The 19,382-nt window shown below is 34.8% G+C and overlaps 1 protein-coding gene across 3 annotated transcripts in view; it reads left to right on the top strand.

The window, feature by feature from the left end:
- The window catches only part of CUL2 (cullin 2), a 41,489-nt gene extending 23,243 nt beyond the window's left edge, over positions 1-18,246 (top strand). For all 3 annotated transcript variants that reach the window (XM_040073848.2, XM_040073839.2, XM_040073829.2), the window contains exons 9-21: positions 1,117-1,279; positions 2,437-2,561; positions 4,252-4,359; positions 6,129-6,188; positions 6,555-6,683; positions 6,787-6,873; positions 7,384-7,536; positions 7,916-7,993; positions 9,778-9,844; positions 10,953-11,155; positions 13,613-13,714; positions 14,427-14,543; positions 17,637-18,246. In XM_040073848.2, the coding sequence (XP_039929782.1) occupies positions 1,117-1,279; positions 2,437-2,561; positions 4,252-4,359; positions 6,129-6,188; positions 6,555-6,683; positions 6,787-6,873; positions 7,384-7,536; positions 7,916-7,993; positions 9,778-9,844; positions 10,953-11,155; positions 13,613-13,714; positions 14,427-14,543; positions 17,637-17,768 (1,524 nt within the window). In that variant the 3' untranslated portion in view covers positions 17,769-18,246. The remainder of the gene's footprint in view (positions 1-1,116; positions 1,280-2,436; positions 2,562-4,251; positions 4,360-6,128; positions 6,189-6,554; positions 6,684-6,786; positions 6,874-7,383; positions 7,537-7,915; positions 7,994-9,777; positions 9,845-10,952; positions 11,156-13,612; positions 13,715-14,426; positions 14,544-17,636) is intronic.
- Positions 18,247-19,382: the final 1,136 nt, after the last annotated feature.

Genomic DNA, 19,382 nt, shown 5'->3' with positions numbered 1-19,382 from the left:
CAATTGAAATGGTACTTTTTAGTGACATGGTTAATCTGAACATAAACTACAAACCTTGGATGGACAGTCAGTATCAAAATATTTCATAATAAATGATAACTCAATGGCATGAAAAGTGAGAAAAAAAGGACAAAAAATAAAACATATCAGGTTGATCAGTATTACTTCCTCACTTCTTTGTTTTCTTTCACTTTGGAGTAGGGTAAAACATTAGAATTTTAGCAATATGTGGTTAGAGAAGACTCTTAAGTTGTTACAAAACATTATTAAAAATACATATTCTGAGGTGAATTTTTTCATTTTGCTTTGTGGTGTATGAAGTTATGTTGTGGTTAAGTTACTTGTAATTCTTATACTTTGTTAGAGAACACAAAGATTAATACAACTCTAGGAGTCAGTTCTTGGTCCTTTACTGTCCACGCTTCCAAGATAGAAGAGTTGAGGAGAGGGCTGTGAAATTCTTTTAGGCTAGTGGTTACACACCTGTGGTGGAATTCAGGGGCAGGCTAAGACTTAACTAAACCAGAAGCAATGCCTCTCACTAGCAGGCTGCAGCTGCACTACTCTCCCTATACTCCCCTCATACTCACAGGGTGTAAGTGCATTTATGGCAGTACACATATGACTTATGATAAATCCTGTTTCCTTCTTTGAGTTATAAAAAGAGCTTTTATTAATAGTTATTAATAGCTCAGATGTACCTATCGAGTAGATGTTTACGTACAAGCAGATGGACTTGGAATAGTAAAGTGATTCTTAGAGTTCTCTTTTTATTAGGTATTGGTAAAATTTTCTCAGAAGGAATAAGAAGTATGGTAAGAGAAATTGGGGAAGACTGGTCATAAGGTTAAAGAGAACAAGAAATTTCAGGATGAAAACTATGGAATGCTGGTAGACATCTAGTAGTGACCAAACCTGGTCTGAATAGATTACATTCACTTAGTAATAGCCTGATTCAGAAGAATAAATTCAAATTTTCAGCATCCTGCACAAGTTCTTTTGTAACTTTATTACTTGTTCGTGTTTCTTATTCTATATACATACACTGTTGTATATTATGGCACTATATTGGTTGTCAGTATTTCTTCAGCTCACAGTTTAAACTCCTGTCTGCAGGTTTTAGGTAGATTAAAAGACGAAGAAATGCGATGTCGGAAGTACTTGAATCCCAGCTCATATGGCAAAGTGACTCATGAATGCCAACAGAGGATGGTAGCTGATCACTTGCAGTTTCTACATGCAGAATGTCACAATATTATCAGACAAGAGAAAAGAAATGGTAACTCTCACTGATCACAAAAAGACTGAAATTATTTTTGTTTTATTCACTTAGCATTGCAATTTCCTATCTTTTTTCAATAACCTTCAGTGCACATAAGCATTTTAAACTAATGTTACTTAGCTAGAAATCCCTATTAAACCCTGAATGACATTTTTCTTTTAGCATGTAACTAATTTTTATTCTTCCAAGTGTATAGTCATAACCTTCTTTTTACTGTTAACTGCTCTTCTTTCAGCTAATGCTCTTTCTCTTTCCTTGTCTTGGCTGTCTTAGAAACACACTGAAGTCCTGTGTCCTGTAGAATTGATCATATTTTATGTTTATGTTTTCATTTGTAAACCAATGGCTCTGTCTTAACTGATTTCTTCATTGTCACTTAACAGGTCAGGCTTATAAAATATTTTGCTTCTTTTCATAGCCACTTTTTATTGTCCTGAATCTTTTGTGACCTCTCATCCCAAATCCTTTTTTTAGAAGGAGATGTAGTTACATTCCCTGCCTGACTAAAAAAAACATGTTTCCCAATGACTACATGCCTCTTACCTTTGAAAGAGTGCTTATTCCTGCATGGAAGGTGGTATCTCTTATGTGAAACAAATTATTTTTCACAGTCAAACTCAAATTGTATCTAATAATGGTGTGTTCAGTTTCCAGGGAATTTTTCAGTTTTGATCAGAGTTTGGATCTGTTTTAATTGGTTTCTTTTTTGGAGGTGTGGGGTGGCAAAATACAATAAAAATCGCAGTTCCTTTTTTAGAGCTTTTCTCACCTGAGAAAAATTTCAAGCTACCACTGGAGGCAAATAGAAAGCCAAGAAGATCTCTACACTGATTTTAGTCAGCCACTGCTAAGGAAGATTTAGGGAAGCCAAGGTTTAAAATAAACTGACACACTATTTCTCCACACTAGCCCACCTCTCTTCTCCTAAAGAAGCTGCCTTGGAAGAGTGACGTAGTCACAATGGCAGGACTCAGTAAATACTAATAATAGGCCTACTCTTTCCTTTTTTCTTTCATCAGTGATCCAGTGTATGATAATTTTCTTCTTTCAAAACAGTAGGACTTGTTTCAGTCTTTAAGATCTGTGTGAAATTATGATACTCTCTAAAGTGTTCATTTCTAAGTGTACTCTGTAAAAATGTATCTCTGTTACAGACATGGCAAATATGTATACTCTACTTCGTGCTGTGTCAAGTGGTTTACCTCATATGATTCAGGAACTACAAAACCATATCCATGATGAGGGCCTTAGAGCAACCAGCAATCTTTCTCAGGAAAATGTGAGTTTCCTCAGGCAGCTGAAATAACTATTTGATTAAAATTCTTGATTAAGTGTTTGCCCTTTTCCTTTTAGTTTATCCTGGGGGGGGTTTTTTGGTGGTTTTTTTGGGGGTTTGTTTTATTTTTGGGGGGGGGGAGGGGGGTGTTGTTGTTGTTTTGGGGTTTTTTGTTGTTGTTGTTGTTGTTGTTTTTGTTTTGTTTTGTTTTTAATTTCGTCTACATAAAATTGGTCTGCAATGTGATGGATAAGGGGTAACTTCTCATCAGCATGGTTAGCTCTGCCACATTCATCTGTTCTGAGAGCTGATTGTAGTAATTGCTGTGATCTAACCAGAAACAGCTGCAGCTAGATATTTCTCATTGTAGTTTGCTTAATACTATCAGGGCAAGTAGGATCTTTTGTTCCATATATGCATTCTTTTCCTGAATTTCTCTTAAGTCAGTGGCATTTGCTGTTCTTTTATATTAGGAGCCAGTGATTCCATTTTGTCAAGACTTGACATCCTGTCCTGATTTAAATGTTATGGTTTTCATAATAGCTTTGTAGTCATTTTGCTTTATATTGTCATGTAGTTCCTGAAAATATTATCTTATTTATTTTACTAAAGTGTGTTAAACTTTTTTTCCATTCACATCTATTTAAATTACTCAATTCCATTTTTGTTTTTCTAGCATTGCTGTTCAGAGACAAACAACAGGCTTTCATTTGACATTGTATTCATGCATGTGTACATCTTCCTGTCTAGATCTGTGCTCACTTTAGGATGGTGACTTTAGCTGTCCAGTGTTTCTGGACATATATAATAATACATAAACACAAGTTGTAGTACATTCACTCTGTTACTGATTGCATAGGAATACTTACTTTTCTTGTCCCTCCTGTGTGCATACTGAAAAGGGACTGAAGTCTTTAGTAGTATGGTTTGCTTTCAAATTACTTTTAGGTTTATTGAACTTATTCTTTCAAACTAATAGTGTCTACTCAGGAAAATAAATACAGACCCATGAGGGTAGTGACAATTCACAACCTTATGCAGATAATTTCAAATGTGAAATACTCATCCTATTGTATAAATTATATACTTCAAAAAAAATTAATGTGTGACCTGAGAATGTACCTGGGGAGTTATGCTACAGAGGCAGTGCCTTGCACACTGTTACACTTGTGCCTGCCAGCTTGTCTGTGTAAGGGCTCCTCCAGCTTCTGTCAGTCATTTCTACGCAGGATGTGATGCTGGAATGTAGTGCACAAAATTTGATTGGTAACTGTCCTGTATAGGAAAGGGATCATCTAGATTTTCTGTGTCTGAAGTCACTGCGTAGGAGAAGCAGCAGTTTATTATATCAGTTGCTTGATTGCTGTATTTATGTTAGAATGAATGATCTTTGAAAAAGCTGATAAAGGATTTTTGGGAAAATTTAGATGGCGTGAGAGTAGTATAGACTGAAATCTAGGTTGGATAGCAGGACTGTAATTGTAGCCTAGACTTTCTATTCCCAAAACATGCCCTAGCATCATAGTGTGAGAGTACAGCAATGCAGAATCCATCCTCTCAAAAATCACTGTAGTATTAACTTTCTCAAAAAAGAGTAATTAGTAAAAAAATCTACAACTAATGTAGATATGATTGTGTTAGACAGTACTACTTTTCTCACTAACTTGCTTTCTGCTTTATCTGCCCTCTTTAGATGCCAACTCAGTTTGTGGAGTCAGTTTTGGAAGTACATAGTAAATTTGTTCAACTGATCAACACTGTTTTGAATGGTGATCAACACTTTATGAGTGCCCTTGACAAGGTAATTTTTACTTAAATAAAAAAAGCATTGGAAAACAAAACCCAGGACCCTCATTCAGGTTCATCATTCATAACATCAACACATGTTCAATGATAGTTCATATGCAGTCTTTCTAGTTTAGAAATGCAATGGAGAAAAAGACAATCCAGTGTAGGGGAAAAGACATATTAAAGGAGACCATTTTAATACTTGTTTTCTGAAGAGATACCTTTCTTTGCATCATATTTCAGGACACAAAAATGGTGCTGATCCACTCAGTGTAAGTGTAAGTGCAGATAATAACTAGGCTACTGGTGGGGTTTGGAAGGTGTGGTAATTCTTTAAACTTGAATTTGTTTGCTGAGATAATGTTTATCTCTGAATACTTTTAGTATTATTTCTACAGAATTTTTGCTTAGAATTTTCAAGACGACTACAAAGAATATCTGGAAACTTACATTACTTCAATCACTGCCACGATAGGTAACTTCTTCCAGGAGAGAGCTGCACTTGAATTTAAATAATAAGTATAGGGAAAGAGGCTTGCTGCTCTTTAATTTGAAATGCATAGCCATGCAGGTATTCAAGATAACCGTTCTAATTATCATAAATTTTAATATTAATCATTATTAATTATAACTAATAAATATCTTTCCTTGCTTTAATTTCCTTTCACAGGATGCACACATACAGTTCATTGCTCTTTTGTGGTGTGTGCAGTAGTTGTGGTTGGTAGTTCATGTCAGAGTCTAAGCTTTGATGTTTTTCAGTCAAGGTTAACCCAAAAAGGCATAATGGAGAAGGTACCAGTGATGGTACCAGTAGTAGTTACCCATCTGTATTTGTGACATTGATAAAATAATTGTTCAGCGTTTTAAAATAAATACTTCAATACCAAGTACATTTCTCTCTCCGTTGCAATTAATGTCATGTACCAGAAGGTGGAGTAACATGAGGCTGACAATTTCATTTGCTGGTACATAGGCAATGTACTTTTTCTTACATACGTACATTCTTCGCTTCATTGATCTTTCGTACAATAAATACTTAAAATAATAATTTGCTGTTAATTTTTGATGGTGGATATCAAAATTGCTGCTGCTGCTTCCAGTATTATTGAAAAAGAGTGCTCCAAGCTTTAATTTCTTATCAGGTGGTGCATTTTTTTCTCAGAGGAATTCTAGGGACCTATTAGCAAATTTTGGAATCTTGAGGTGTTGTATAGAGGAGTTCCTTGTCAGTTTGTCTTTATAATAGTAACAACAAGATTTTCCTTCCACAGAGGACCTATAATTCCTGGGAACTATGGTCATGCAATATTTTTGGTTCACTGTTAGTTTACAGCACTAATTTAAATATGACATGTAGTCTAGAAGCTCCATTATTCTGATAATCTTTTTTTCATTTCTAAACTACTGTTATCTCTTTTGTTTTTCATCATATTTAGGTTTTCTTTACTGTAATATTGCTGTATGCCAAAATCTTCATACTTTTGTGAAGTTTCTAATCAGAACATAATTTGTTCTTCAGTTTTCTGTAATTATTTTTCTTCCTCCACTCTTTCCACTTTTACTAAATTCTCAGCCTAAAAGTGTGTAACAACCAAATTCTCATAGAGCAGTAATTTAAACCTTATTAATGTTTCTTTTTTTAATCCTCTTTCATGTAGTTCAGTTTTATAGGATCTCAGATGGTCTTTGCCTTGAGGATTTTTTGGATTTCTTCAAATTTCATAAAAGAAAAAACTGTGTAATTGACAATTTTTCTCTTTACTCCATGTTTTTATGTAGGCTTTGACATCTGTAGTTAACTATCGGGAGCCCAAGTCGATCTGCAAAGCACCTGAGTTGGTAAGTGATGCACACAGTAGTAATTCTTGTATATAACCATCAAATGAATTGCCATAGGGTCCTTCACATGCCTGCCCAGTTCTCACACTGGGTGACACTCAGGGGTGTATTTTAATAACAGCTTTAAGCTGCACACACGTTTTGTGAGTGTGCAAAATTGCTATGGTTCTAATTTTTGATGTAGACTGTATTTTCTGTGGATGTAGAATGTATTGTTTGCCCATGAATCCAGCCCTTGTATAGAATGTGAGACTGTGACTTATTTTGTGTTTGGACTATTGTAGAAATTTGGAAATACCTTAGCATACGTTTGTTTTCAAGCTTGACAAGGAGGTTTGGGTTTGATTTTTCTTTTTTTAATTTGAGCTGGCCAAATACTGTGACAACTTGTTAAAGAAATCAGCAAAAGGAATGACAGAGAATGAAGTAGAAGACAAGCTTACAAGTTTCATTACTGTTTTCAAATACATTGATGACAAAGATGTATTCCAAAAGGTAACTTTTCCTATTCAATAATGGTTAAAATGTCACATTTAAAGCATACTTGAAGAATGTGTGTGTATTTCTTAAATCCTCATCTCTGCTTTTTTTAATGCAGTTCTATGCCAGAATGTTGGCAAAAAGATTAATTCATGGTTTGTCTATGTCTATGGATTCTGAAGAGGCGATGATAAATAAACTAAAGGTAGGGTAATATTCTTCTAATACAAAATAAACAGATGTAAGAGTGTGTAGTGTTGAGAGGGAGCAGCAGAGGGTGCCAGAGGTAACTTAGCAGTCAGTAGATCTGTTTCCAATAGCTGAAAGCAAAAGCTAGTTTCTCTGTAGTCTGTGGAAGATAAAATGCTGAGTATCAGCTAGGCATTTGAGATTTTTATGAGGTTTGGGATAGTTTTATTAGCTGTGTTCAAGTCATTCATGTTAACATTAAAAAAGTACCAAGGACTTCCATAAACACGTCTATCTTTTGATTTTATAAAACAGTATTTTTCATATGGATTAATATATATAAGGTGAAACTAAGATAAAGGTGATAATTTTATTTTACAGTGTTTGTTTTTATTGTAGCTAGTGTTCTCTGTAAATATAACAACACTTCTGCTGACTAGATTTTCATGTTGTATTAGTGAGGGGACATAATTTATATGATAAGTGCTGTTTTCACTTTAAAACCTGTTACAATATTTCTTCACAGCAAGCCTGTGGTTATGAATTTACCAGCAAGCTCCATCGAATGTATACAGACATGAGTGTTAGCGCTGATCTCAACAATAAATTCAACAACTTTATCAAAAACCAGGACACAATCATTGATTTGGGAATTAGTTTTCAGATATATGTTCTACAGGTACTAATATGTTTATTGCTGTTGAGTTATTTGTATTTATGTTATGTTATGATAAAAAATATACAATTTTTTTAAATTACGAATACTTCTTTAAATGGAAACCGATGGCTTGTGATCGTTGTGGAATTATTTACTTTCCTAGTGTTTCTGTAAAATCAACCCACTAGGCCCCTAAACAACAGTGATATAAAATCTCAGTCTCAATTAACCTCAGTGGGGAGTGCAGAAGGTGCAGTAAAAAATGATCAGTAAAACTTCCTGAGTCAATTAATTGTCTTATGACATAATGTACACTATACATCCACTTAAGAGTGTTTTTTTTCCTTAATATATATGTTGTATGAAATTCTAATGCTTTTATTTTTCTCAATACTTTTAGGCTGGCGCATGGCCTCTAACTCAGGCTCCTTCTTCTACATTTGCAATTCCTCAGGAACTGGAAAAAAGTGTACAGATGGTAGGTTAGTAGGAGGCTTCCTGTAAACATGTGGAAAATATAAAATAACTCCAAATGAAAAATCTTAACTCAAACAGAATAAAACTTGAGCTGCTTCATTTTGATTGTAGATTATGGCTATCATGTTTCCAGTCCATATGCAATGTGGAAGGGTCACCAAATACCTTACTGAATTTATGTATCTATTTGTGTAGCTTTTTCACATCTCTCTTCTACACTTTTTGGTTGCTGAGAGAGATGCTAATAAAATAAATGCAATTAAATTAACTAGGTTGGTTCTTTGCTTCAAAGCCATCTTCTAATATTTAGATAAAAGAAGATTCTATTTCTTATATTAATATATTAAATCTTAACTATCTTAATAGCAGATTAAGATGCAAATACAGGTGTCTTGTTCCCTGTTTCATAGAAACTGTTCAAAGTCAAGCTTCATGCAAACTTCTCTAAAGCTCATTTTATGATTTCTCAAAGCAGTAAAGATTTTGCTTTAGCCAAATATTTTCTTATGTGATCATTTCTGCTTTGTAGAGGTATTTTGTTGCTTTTGATTATATTATTGTATTCTAAATGTTACCGGTACAATATTTGTTAAAATACAGAACGTTTGTGTTCATATTTGCTCAGGTGTATCTAATGGTGAAGTAAAATTTAGGCAATACAGATTTTATATTATTGGATGTAAGAGATTTTTTAGCAGTTTTTATACCTTACATTGTTATTTGATATAAGTTATAATGGCAAATGTCTTTTTCTGTTGTGAAGGATCTTTTTCTTGTACTACTACTGAGTATTAGGGCTATTTATTCAGCTTTAATTTTCACTTAAAGCTGAATAAGTGCACTTGGTTTTAGCAAGATAATAGTTTCCAACCCAGACTACAGGATGACCAGGTGACTGGTGAGATTTTGCTGTCTTTGTGGGTTTAAAGTAGGAGTATTATCAGTTGTGCCTCAGTTGGAAAACTGGTACAGAATTGTGTATCAGAAGGAGCTCAGAGTCTGGGTTGCTTGCCTAATTTCAGCATTTTGCCATTTTAGAGGAGCAAAGTTATTCATATATCACCTAGCTGGAGATCAGTGCTTTAAATTAGCATTCCCTAAAGAAACAGAACATGACCTTGAGGGAGGAGTCCTTGAAAATTGTCTGACAGTGTCTTTATTTAATGTCCAATTTGATAATTTTACCCATGGAGAGACTTCTCTTGGGATTCTGGCAATGATTTAAAGGGGAAAGAAAAAAAAAAAAGTTTTGCAATTGCACTCCAAAGTGTGTGAGTGCCTCTGTAACTGGGCAATCTCTTCAGCAGCTTTTTCTGAGACTGCTGGAGCTTCCTTTAAATGTATATTTATCTGAGTGGTGTACAAATACTGGTTTTCATAGTGTGGAAGCTTGTGGGTGGAGAAACACCTAATTCTTAAAGAGATGAAAAGTCCCTGTTTTTATGTTTTCTTTGAGTGTTAATCAGAGTTGCCAGACCAAACCAGAAAAAGCCAAAATAGTGTGTGTACACAGTGTTGGCATTGTGGGGTTTACAGAGTTTGATCCCATTTTAGGGAAAGATTCTTTGAATCTACTCAAGTTTTTCTCATTACCAGAGGTAGACCTTAAATTAAGATTGTCATCACTCATCTTCTAAAGGAAAATGCTGTCATGAATTCATCTGCAGTGTTTGCATCCAGTGTGATGGACATGAAACCAGTATTTCTCATTAGGCTGGTAGGTTTATGATAAACTGTTGTGAGTAGTTATATGTGTGACTAATTGGTGTTCATTTTGTTTTTCAGTTTGAATTATTTTACAGTCAGCATTTTAGTGGAAGGAAGCTTACTTGGTTACATTATCTTTGTACAGGTAAAATTAAGTGCTTTACTAAACCTATGACCTAACAGTTACTTGCTAAAATTCTTTTCAAATTACAAAAAAATGGGGAGTTGGAACATTCTTTTTCATATAATGTCAATGGACATATTTTGTTTTATAAATTAATATTTACTAGAATATTTAGAATTTCCAAAATCTATGTTTTGTAAACTTGTGATTTATTAAATCCAAGTAAAACTGGAGTTGTGTGTTCTTAACTGCAGAAAAGCACTGCAGAGCACTGCTGAGTTAATAATAATTGCCCTGGAATTGTTTCTGTAGTATAGATGTTCCTGACATAAATACTAAATAATTTTAAGAATGCATATTAGACTATTTTACTCGGGTATGTGAGTATTTACATAAATGCATGCTTATATTTACTATATAGGAATATATGTTAAAAATACCTTAGAAGATGTCTATTGAATTATAGTTTATTTTAGTAAGTGTCAGTCAATCGTTTTATTTTAAGTGCTTTCAGTATCAGGCTTTAACAACTGAGCACTGCAACATATCACATGGAGTTGAAAACCATACTAGCCTACAACAATGTAAGGTAATGAAAATCTAGTTCTGGTAAAAGAAGGTTGCTGTTAACACACACTCACCTTTGCACAGAAAATCTAAATCTGCTTCCAGGTAGATTTTTACAGTGCTTTTTATTTTTCATAGGAATTAAAAACAATGTAATAATATGAAAAAAATTTGATGGACAAGTATTTTAGTTTGTTTTTAAATCTTTCCTTTAAATTTCAGCTTTTCCATTAATCACTATTCTGAGATTCTGTGATTCTGGTAATTGAAGTTTCTGCATTGCAATGTGTTGAAGCTACTTGGAATTTCATTTTTTAAAATCATTATATTTTATATTGCACTGTTTGTCTAGTATTCATAGTTAATCAGGGCAAGGGGGGTGTTGTAGAGCACATTGTATACGTGTAAATTCACAGCATCAGTTGTCATTGTTCCATTTTGAGTGTTAAATACAGACTTGGGTTGAATGTCTGGAAATACAGAAGGAGCTCTAGTAGTTAGGCTTCAGGTGACTTTTTGGCATCTTTCATCAGTTTATAAAAAACTACTTGTATCGTTACAGGTGAAGTAAAAATGAATTATTTGTGCAAACCTTATGTAGCCATGGTCACAACATACCAAATGGCAGTGTTGCTTGCCTTCAACAACAGTGAGACTGTCAGTTACAAAGAGCTTCAGGACAGTACACAAATGAATGAGAAGGAACTGACAAAAACCATCAAATCTTTGCTTGATGTCAAAATGATCAACCATGACTCAGACAAGGTACACCATAATGATATTAAAAAGTTTCATGCTTTCAGTCTTGTCATTCTGATATTCGTTGAGGACTTTTTTTAATCTCCATTGTTCACTTTTATTTTTCTAAGCTTTATTTTTGACCCTTGTGAAAAATTGTAAATCTCTACTTATAAGGAAAGAGATAGGAAGAAGTAGAGTGCCTGTCAGACAGGCTTTCTATGCCTTAATAGCATGAAAAGGTAATAAGTAGGGACTCTCTGTTGTTTCTGTTGCCTTGCTTTCAAAGTTTTACTGAATCACAGAAAGGAGCCCAAGTAGTAAACCAAAGCCTTACAGTGATCCTAAAAAGATATTTGTGGGATTAAGAGACTGAAAGCAATAGCAACCATGTTCTTCCTTGCTGACAGATTAGAGGAGCAAGAAAGAGAGCAAGGAGGACTTCTGTGAAAGGGTTTTTGCTGTAATTTGCCAGACTTATAGTTCTATTAATTTCTTGTAATTCCAGTAATATGTGAGCTTTGTTTGTGATTAAGGCAGTGGCTGATACTCCTTTTTCTGACTGTCTCATCCTTCTGTGTAGCCTATGTGAAACCTTTTTTCCCATACAGCAAAGGACACAGACTTTACTCTGTTAAGTAAGAAACACCCAAGAAGTGTCTGTGCATCCCATACAGACATTATCCCATACATCCTCTTCCAGCTCACCCAGAAAGCCCACTGTACAGACAGTATCAGACAGAAGAAACTGAGATAAGCTGTTCAATTCACTTACAAGAAGAAATCCAAAGCTGCTCTGATAGCTGCTTTTGTTTTTAACCAGGAAAATTTTAGAAAATGGAAGGTGAGATCACAAGGAAGATCTGATGCTTGGCTGAAGCATAGGACATGCTTCCAATACCTAGAAATGAGCTCAGGTTGGAACAGTTGCTGGGAAGATGTCTGTTAAACCATGGGTCAAATAAAACACTGGGAGCTATTACAGGAAACAGTGAGACCTTTAATAATCTTAGAACGTTGCCTGTTATTTAAAGGATTTATATTTATTTATGTCCATTGTATAAAGTTCACCCAGTTTCTTAAAGCTTATGTCATAGAAGAAGGAATAACATAGATTTCCAACCCTTTTACTTTTTATTGTTTACCACTGCATTTTCCAGTTCTTTTCCTTCCAGTCTATAGTATTCAAGTGTCTTTACTACTTCTGTTTTCTTTGCACTCCATCCAGGAATGTGATAGCAGATCTGTAGACAGTACTTATTAAATAAACAAGTGAGCTTTAGTGGCTTAAGCAGTGGAATTCAATACACAAACTTCTCTTTACCTGTACCTGAGCCAAACAGAAAAGTACGGTGTAGTAAATGTTGTTGTTTGGTTTTGCTTGTTTGTTCATTTTTGAATGAGTGTAGGGGAAAGAGCATGAGAAGCTTTGGGCAAAATCTTCATGGACTCATTAGAATCATGCATTTTGAGTTCATGCTCAATACACAATTTATTTTGGTTTATATTCAACCATGTTAGCAGAATAATATTCAAAGTTAATGTTAGCCCATCTTTTGTTAGCATATTATTTTTAAAGCTCTTGGTCCTTCCCCTTTCATGTTATATTTTCCATACTATGTCTGGTATCCTGGTTTTTATATATATTGTAACAAAGATTATTTATTGCAAGATATAAAATTAGAATTAATATCGGTTTGAGTGTGTATTTAGATAAATATTTTCTGTGTTTACTAAAATGCTTTTGCTTTAGACAGTCTGGCAAGATTTCAAGGGCTCAGAATCCCAGTAGCTTTATTCTGCTGGAAATTGGTAATACATGTACAGACTCTTGCCTGGAAACCACAGAGATCTGTCCAGTCATGCTGTGTTGAATGTAAAGGTGTTTATACTGCAGGGGAAAAAAAAAAAAAAAAATATATATATATATATATACACACACACACATGTACTTATACGGAAAAGAATTGAGATTCTGACAGGAAAAAATTAGAAATCAGCACATAGATGTGCACTGCAGAAGTTGCAGTTTGTCAGCTGTTTCTGCTATAACATAACAAAATGCTTAGGTGCTTTTCCTTGAATTCTGGAAGACAACTTCTGTAAAAATTATGGAAGCAGAGCTCCCTTTTAAGGTTCTGCCATAAATAAATGCAAATCCCACTTTTTTGTGAGGAGAAAATTACTTTAAATAGAGAGTGTTTGCAACGAAGATAAGCTATCGAAGTATTAAAAGAGAAATTGCTTGTTAATAGAATTCTTGTATGGCAGAGTTCTTCATAGTGTTTTCTGAAATAGACTTGATTCCTAGGTCAGTTAAAATAGCTTTAAAAATTGACCCAGTTCAAGTGGCATTTTAGAATTTCCAACTACCAATCTGAATTTTTTTCTGTGTATGTAAGACCCAAACTGCAACTTTTCAAAGTGAATGGTTGCTATTTTCTGTTTCCATTCCTGATTTTTAAAAACTATTCTCTGTTGCAGGAAGATATAGAGACAGAGTCTACATTTTCATTAAATATGAACTTCAGCAGTAAACGAACAAAATTTAAAATTACCACATCAATGCAGAAAGACACGCCACAGGCAAGTATTCTTTGGTGTTTCTAGCCTGAATAGCTTTGAAAGCTTATTTTTCTAAAATGGAATTTACTGTATTAGTTTAGTGTAAGCATATATCAGATTCCATAGGATTTACAAAAGAAATTTCATAGGTTTAAAGCTTAAGAAACACTTTTTTTTTTGTACTTGAAATATAGGCAAGAGAAGATGAAATAGGGACCAAGAAAGTAGAAGAAAAAGATAAACAAAATGATAATACCCAATGGTATTGCTGTTTAGTCTGTCTTGTGAGACATTTTGTTGCTGGTGTTTATAAAAGCAACTTACTGCAAGAACAGCAGAACCAATCAACTGTTCTCCGATGGTTTTGTGTCCTTTGGCAACTAAAATCAATTCCTGTGTTGTTAATCCGTGTTCTCAGTTTATCTCCTAAAACACAGGATTTTGTACAAATAGGTATCTGCCGCCAAACTCAATACATTATAGTCAATGCTGCTTGCTTTTCTCTTTAGCAAAAATGTTGGTTTAGATGCCTCTCTCCTACCGTCCTACTGACTTCAATGAAACCTGATACCCTTGATTTATGGACGTGTTTTTCCTGGAATTGAACAACACCTGCATTTTTGTATTAGTTCACCACTTTTAGTAAAGTAAAAAGTATAGATTCACGATACTTTTATGCAGTCTTTATTGGTCTTACTGTATTTTGAGCATTACTGTTCTTCCTGTATCACAGGAGATGGAGCAGACCCGAAGTGCTGTAGATGAGGACAGGAAAATGTATCTTCAAGCTGCTATAGTCCGTATCATGAAAGCACGTAAAGTGCTGCGACATAATGCTCTTATTCAGGAGGTAAGAGAAAGTCCTCGAGCTTGATTTCATGAAAATCTTCAGGATAGGATAAAACATCAGACTACAAAACTCAACCATGTGGAAACCACTACTCCAGCGAAATTAGTGAGAATTTCCCTGGGGTCTATTTTGAACTGGAGCCTTAGCTGGGATCCCTCAATCTTGTAAATGTGTCTTAGCACCAGAGCATTAAGTTCTTGCTCTTTCCTGTTAGCTGGTTCTATGCCAAGAGATGTTGTATCCTATAAAAATCTTTGCCAGAGCTATGGGTTCAGTTGAAAACCTGAATAGGGATATTCTAGTATGGAATTTCCACAGAAGTACTTAGCCAATTTTGTGCTCTAATCATTATTTTATTATAAATCACAGTTTAAGTTTTAAAAGTTGTCTGAGTATGGAGACATGCACTTTCTAATCTCCCTTTTCCACAAAACAGTACAGTTCTCTACATTTTTTAGATTCCAAATTAATGACCTGTGAACTGTCACAGGCTTGCTTGGAAAGAAGTGCTATTTCTTTAGTTTTTCTCCCACTTTCCCATCTGCTGGTTGGCTGCCTAATTGCATTTCTCATTCCAGCCTAACATTTGCTCCTTCCAACCAGTTCCCAGTTTAACTTTTCTCAACCTTCCAAAGTCTTTCTTCAGTTTAATTCATTATTGCGTCTCCGAGCCTTGCTGGATGGCTTCAGAGAAGACTGGTGGGAGGGGGAAAAAAGATTCAAAATGCTTTATTCAACCATTTTGAGCATACAGGTGGAGAGACATTGAGTAATTTGTGGTGGTGGAGGAAACAGTTTACCACACCCACTACTTAATTTTTATTTCTTAAAAAAAACTAGCAGCAACAGGGAGTTTGTAAGCCCAGAGGATGCAGCGTGAGACCTAAAGGTTTTGGATACTGAAGAAGAGTTTATACACAAATAGTCTGAAAGCAAGCTTAATTTGAGAAATCAGATTTTGAATATCTGAAAGATGAGGCAGCATAGGTCCTGATTTTTCTCAAAATGTTTGTTTATTTGGTTTTCCATTGTTTAAATCATCTATGCAATTATGATGAAATCATGTAAGAATTTGCAATTAAAACTAGAAAAAGATAGGCAAGCCCTTTCATCTTTGGAAATACTTTTTTCTGCCCATTGTCAAGTTATTAGGAAAAATTTCTTGAAACGTACTTTGCTTGACACCAGTTTATAAGGGTGAAATAGATTACAAATTTTTATGTTTTGGAAGCAAATCCTTTCTGACTGCTTCTTCCTTTGAGTAATGGAAGGGCCACTTATATGCCCCTGCTGTGTTTTGCTTTTGCAGAGCTCTTGCAGAAGAGTAACATTAGAAGCTTTTTCTTCAGTTTTGCAAGAAATGTGGACATTTTCATGGTTACTCAGTTAAAAACGAAATAGAGATTATAATTGTGATATTATTACTAATTCTGGTGCCATTGTTATTTTTATCATGCTGTTTATATTCTTATATGTAGTGTATCAATTAAATTGTGCTGTTTGCCATCTTGACCAAGAACAAATCTTTCTGAAAGGAGTCTGTTTATTATGAATAGTTAATATTTTCTCACCTTGTTAATATTTTTTTCTCAGCTGTAAGGGCAGGATTATATTGTTAGAGAGATATTTGGGAGACTTCTAACCCTAATGTAGCTAGCTCTGATTCTAATACTTAGACTAGAGCACCATGCATTTCATTTAGGGTGAGATGGCCAAGAAAATACTCCGAGTCCTTGGTAGACAACGTATATGTCAGCATGTGATCTTTGTGGAATTGTTAATTGTGTTAGATATGCCCTGATAATTTGAATTCTAGCTCAGTGTTACAGTCCTCTGCAGGACAAGGTAGCTTTTCCTATAAAATGAGTAGGTATGGAAGAGTAGTGGAGGGAAGACATCAGAGCAGTCATTCCCAGAAAATTTGTATTCTGGCCATAAGGTATTTCTGTCTGTCGTTCTTACTTGTACTATCTTTGATTTAAAAAAAGCAAGAACAGTAAGAAAACCCATACCAATACAAAATTCTCTCTTTTGTTCTCTCTGTATTAAGTAAATACATGAAGTGTGGTGATGACAATCAGCTTCAGTGGAGGGCTAAGTTAGGTGAAATCTGAGCAGATCTATCAGCTTGTTAGCACCCAGTTTCTCCTCACTTGTACTACTGTGGAATGTACCAGACCCTTGGCTGTTAGCCCAACAAAACTCACTCTTTTGAGCTTTTTGTTTGCTTTGCTGGGTGAGTTCCACCTGGTGAATTCTGTTGGCTCACAGAGGGCCCCAGCAAACTCTAGAGCTGGGACAAAGCCAGCCATGAGAAGTTGTAAAGAAAACTGAAAATTCAGCTGAAATAAAAATAATTTTCTTTACAGAATAAATAAAAAACTACAGGCAAAATATATTGTGACACTTGAGTAGTAAGGTATTTTATTTGGAAAAAAAACCTACTTACGGATTTGCACGTTCTGTTACTACACAATTTCTACAATTTCTTCCCCTTCTCTACAAGAGAATGGGCAAAACTGAAAACTACTAAGAGACATCTAAAGTTTTGCCTGGAGTGGCAGTTTCTTCCACAATGCAAATATAGATTTGTCTTTACAATAAATAACTTCTTATTACATGTATTAAAAAGTTCCAGCATAGGCAGATGGAACTCACTAAATTGTAGGTCTGTCTTCAGTGACTGAAGAAGAACTTCATCCTGATTTTCTCCAGCTGTATAGAAAAGGAGGTTACTGGTAGGAGAACTCCACTGTGATAGTAATGGAGAAACGTTTTAATATTAGATTAATTTTTAACATAGCTATTTGTCTTCATTTGTACTGTGACATGAAGCAAGCAAGAGGAAGGAAGAGATCTGGGGAACATGTGGCCGAAGTAACCAGTGAACTGACCAGTCAGTTTCAGTGTCCTGACACTACTACATAGAGATACTTTCTTGGTTGTTACAAATTAACTCTTCCAGGGTTATTTAATCCTGTCTTAAAAAGAAAAATATGCTGAAGTTGCCTGAAAGCCTTTAGCAAATATTTAGATGACACTTATAACGGTGAAAAATAAAAATAACACAAAACCTGTGTCTTTCTTTTGCAGGTAATTAGCCAATCAAGAGCTAGGTTTAACCCCAGTATCAGCATGATTAAGAAGTGTATTGAAGTCCTGATAGACAAACAGTACATAGAGCGAAGCCAGGCCTCTGCAGACGAGTACAGTTATGTAGCATGATGTTGCTATCCTGCAGGTATGATTGTAAGGAGATCATTGCTGTCACTGTTTGGTGTGTTCCTGTGGGAAGAGGCAGGCCTGTGCCTCCATAATTGGTCACTTGGCAGCCCCTGTTTTTCTGCTGTTTACAACATCACCAGTGCCATGTCATGAGCGTCAATGAAAATGCCTATAGATATTTCAAGCTCATGTCATTATGACATTTCTTAAAACTTTACTAAAAGAATGAGTGAAGTATTGCTGAAATGTGGAGAATTGGTTGGATACCATGCTTTTTTTTTCCCCCTCCCCTCCCCTTTCACGTTTGCAGTTGATGTTTTTTAATGTATCTTAAGACAAAGTAAAAAAAAAAATCACACAAAAAACCTAAATATTGTAATATGACAGATAACCTAATAATTGTATCTACATTAAAATGTAAAAAAAATGACGAACATGATACTGCTGCTTGTCAAATAAAAAAAATAAAGTTATATAATGTGTCTCGAATGAGTGTAGAGCTGGATATAGCATTAATGTCTGTAAATATTATTCAGGCCTAAAGAGTAGAAATAATGTTACGTGTTTGGGTTTTGGATAACCTCAGAAGTAGGTCTGACATAACAACTAATTTATATAAAACTAAATACCAGGTATGTCATGTTTGATGTGATTATAAAAAGTATTTATGGTTAAGTGCTCATCTTGTTTTCTTGAGATTAGGCTAATTTACATTCTCGGTGCCTGAAGGTCTCCCCTGTGTCTGTTAATCTCACACTGTAGGAATTCGTTACAAGAGAAAATAAACTGATGTTTGAGGGGATTTAAGTGGTGTAGTTCACAAACACTTAGAAATAGTTATCATGAACATCAAAGATAGAGTTCAGTGGCTTGTGGAACCACCTTCTCAATGGGTAAGCATATAGCAGACTGGTAACTGAAAAATGTGTTTTCTCTAATGTATCGGGTAGAAACACTACATGGATGGGTATCTACATTTGTTTCCACATAAACTCATACTGCTTGTTTCTTGTTTTCCCTCCTGACTCCTATGGTTGTTTTTACCATGTTTTGTTTTCCTCTGCCCCAATTAGATTTCCAGCTGTTAGGGTGAGACAAGAAATCCACAGGCTATTTCATGTCCTGTGTTGTTCACCAGGGTTGGCATGGTGACTTCAATCTCAGACAAGCGAACTATAATTTTAAAAGGTACAAACTCTACCACTGGAAGTGAATGGAATTTAAGAGCATTGAGAGTTTGAGCACATTGAATGCCTGCTGCAGAAAAGAGTTTCCTCATGGCAATGCCTGCACTTATGATTGACAGGATAAAAATTAAGATTGGATGTTCTATTTTTGGCAGATTTATTTGTGTACATATAAAAATACATATGTAGATATATACTATATGGAGTATTTTTTTTTTTTTAAGATTGTGTAGTATCACCTACTAAAAATCCACGCATCAAGAACTAATTTTAAAGAAAAAAAACCTTTGGAGAAGCTTTTTACTCTTTTTTTTTCTTTCTCTAGTTCTTCACTGTATGAAAGGCTTCTCTCCAACTCTCAGATTGTTGCTGTCTCTTATTTCTTAAGCGGTATTGCATTCATATACTATCTAGAGAGTATAGGAAA

Source organism: Hirundo rustica, chromosome 1 (assembly GCF_015227805.2).
Source record: "Hirundo rustica isolate bHirRus1 chromosome 1, bHirRus1.pri.v3, whole genome shotgun sequence".
NCBI lineage: Eukaryota > Metazoa > Chordata > Aves > Passeriformes > Hirundinidae > Hirundo > Hirundo rustica.
Note: the sequence above shows the minus strand (reverse complement) of the source record. Positions and strands in the feature narration are given on the sequence as shown.